Genomic DNA, 1,563 nt, shown 5'->3' on the forward strand with positions numbered 1-1,563 from the left:
GAAGGGGGGATACATCGCAGTTGAGAGTTAGTAATGTAGTAAAGTCATCATCATCATCATATTGTAAGCTTGAAGATAAAAAAAAGCCAAAAATTGGTGAAGAGTTGAAAAAATCGGATTACCCCAGAGAAGTCAACAACAATAGAAACTGTTAGAATCAAACCTGCTGTCGTAATAATATTATACTTAAGTATATTATACTGATGTCGTAATAATATTATACTTAAGTATATTATACTGATGTTGTAATAATATTATACTTAAGTATATTATACTGATGTCGTAATAATATTATACTTAAGTATATTATACTGATGTTGTAATAATATTATACTTAAGTATATTATACTGATGTCGTAATAATATTATACTTAAGTATATTATACTTCTTGGGTAAGTGAACCACTTCCCGTGTACTGTGTGGAATAACCTACTAAAACCTTCAGCTATCGATGCTCCATCATTGTCTCGTGGCGTCTCGGTGGCCGAGCGGCCATGCTACCGGACTCGCACCGGAGATTGGGGGTACGGGGTTCGAGCCTCAGCTCGGTCCAACGTTGTGTCCTTTGGAAAGGCACTTTACACAATATTCCTATTAGGCTCGGTCCTTTCAGAGATAAATGCCCCCCCCCCCTCCAGGGCAGTGCTACTGACTGAAGTTGTCTTTAGACCATTCCCAAAGGGGAGGATATTAACGTGTTCAAATACACAGCAGCAATTTTTATTGTAGATGGACTGAATAATCAAAATCATGATCATACTGTGCCGGAACAACATATGGGGAACTCTTGCTTTTTCTTTCCTCATTTTTACTATCGTCATTTTCCCTCTACTTCTTTTGTATGTTTGTCACTCTCTTGTGAACTGCTATTTCCGGGGGGCCTTGATGGTAGAAGCAGACTTTGTGCTGTTGAGGCAAGAGAGGTGAGCAGAGTAAGCCTGATTCCCCGTTTGGACTTCTCTGTTGACTTCCACCCCTTGGTGCTCATATGACCTTATGCAGTTGCAAACCCCGTAAAACCTTATTCAAACAAAAGGAGATGTGCGTTGAATTCGGAGGTCCCGCCTCTTGAATCACTTTCTAGTGTTGATAGGGGCGTTCAACTACTGTCCTACTGTCCCTCACATTAAGGAAACAAGAGAAAGCCACTGACCTCGTCTGACCAGAGAGTAGACCAGTTTGATGTCCGGCTTGTTGGCGGGGCTGCTGCTGAACAGACGCACAAACACCCGGTTACTGTCTGACGTCACATCCAGGCGCTGGGCCTTGCAGTAGCGCTGTCTGACGTCAGAATCCAGGGTGGTCCGCTCATACAGAGTCACCTGGTTGTCCTCACAGCGGGCACGGCGGGGGAGGTCCAGGTGGGAGGACCGGAGCTGGATCTGGGGAGAGATAGTACATCACACATAGAATACGTAAGTCTACAGTACATCACACATAGAATGTATCAGAATTGGAGGGGAAAACAGCACACATACAATGTATCAGAATTGGAGGGGAAAACAGCACACATACAATGTATCAGAATTGGAGGGGAAAACAGCACACATACAATGTATCAG

General features: G+C 43.1%; 1 protein-coding gene across 1 annotated transcript in view; it reads right to left on the minus strand.

Moving 5' to 3' along the window:
• Positions 1-1,563, minus strand: part of LOC101845248 — a gene marked incomplete at its 5' end in the record, with an annotated part of 16,482 nt that overhangs the window by 6,759 nt on the left and 8,160 nt on the right. Inside the window, 1 exon segment of the mRNA XM_013084168.2 lies at positions 1,155-1,383. Within this exon segment, the coding sequence (XP_012939622.1) occupies positions 1,155-1,383 (229 nt within the window).

The sequence above is a fragment of the Aplysia californica genome, unplaced genomic scaffold (assembly GCF_000002075.1).
Source record: "Aplysia californica isolate F4 #8 unplaced genomic scaffold, AplCal3.0 scaffold00276, whole genome shotgun sequence".
In the NCBI taxonomy this organism is placed as follows: Eukaryota; Metazoa; Mollusca; class Gastropoda; order Aplysiida; family Aplysiidae; genus Aplysia; species Aplysia californica.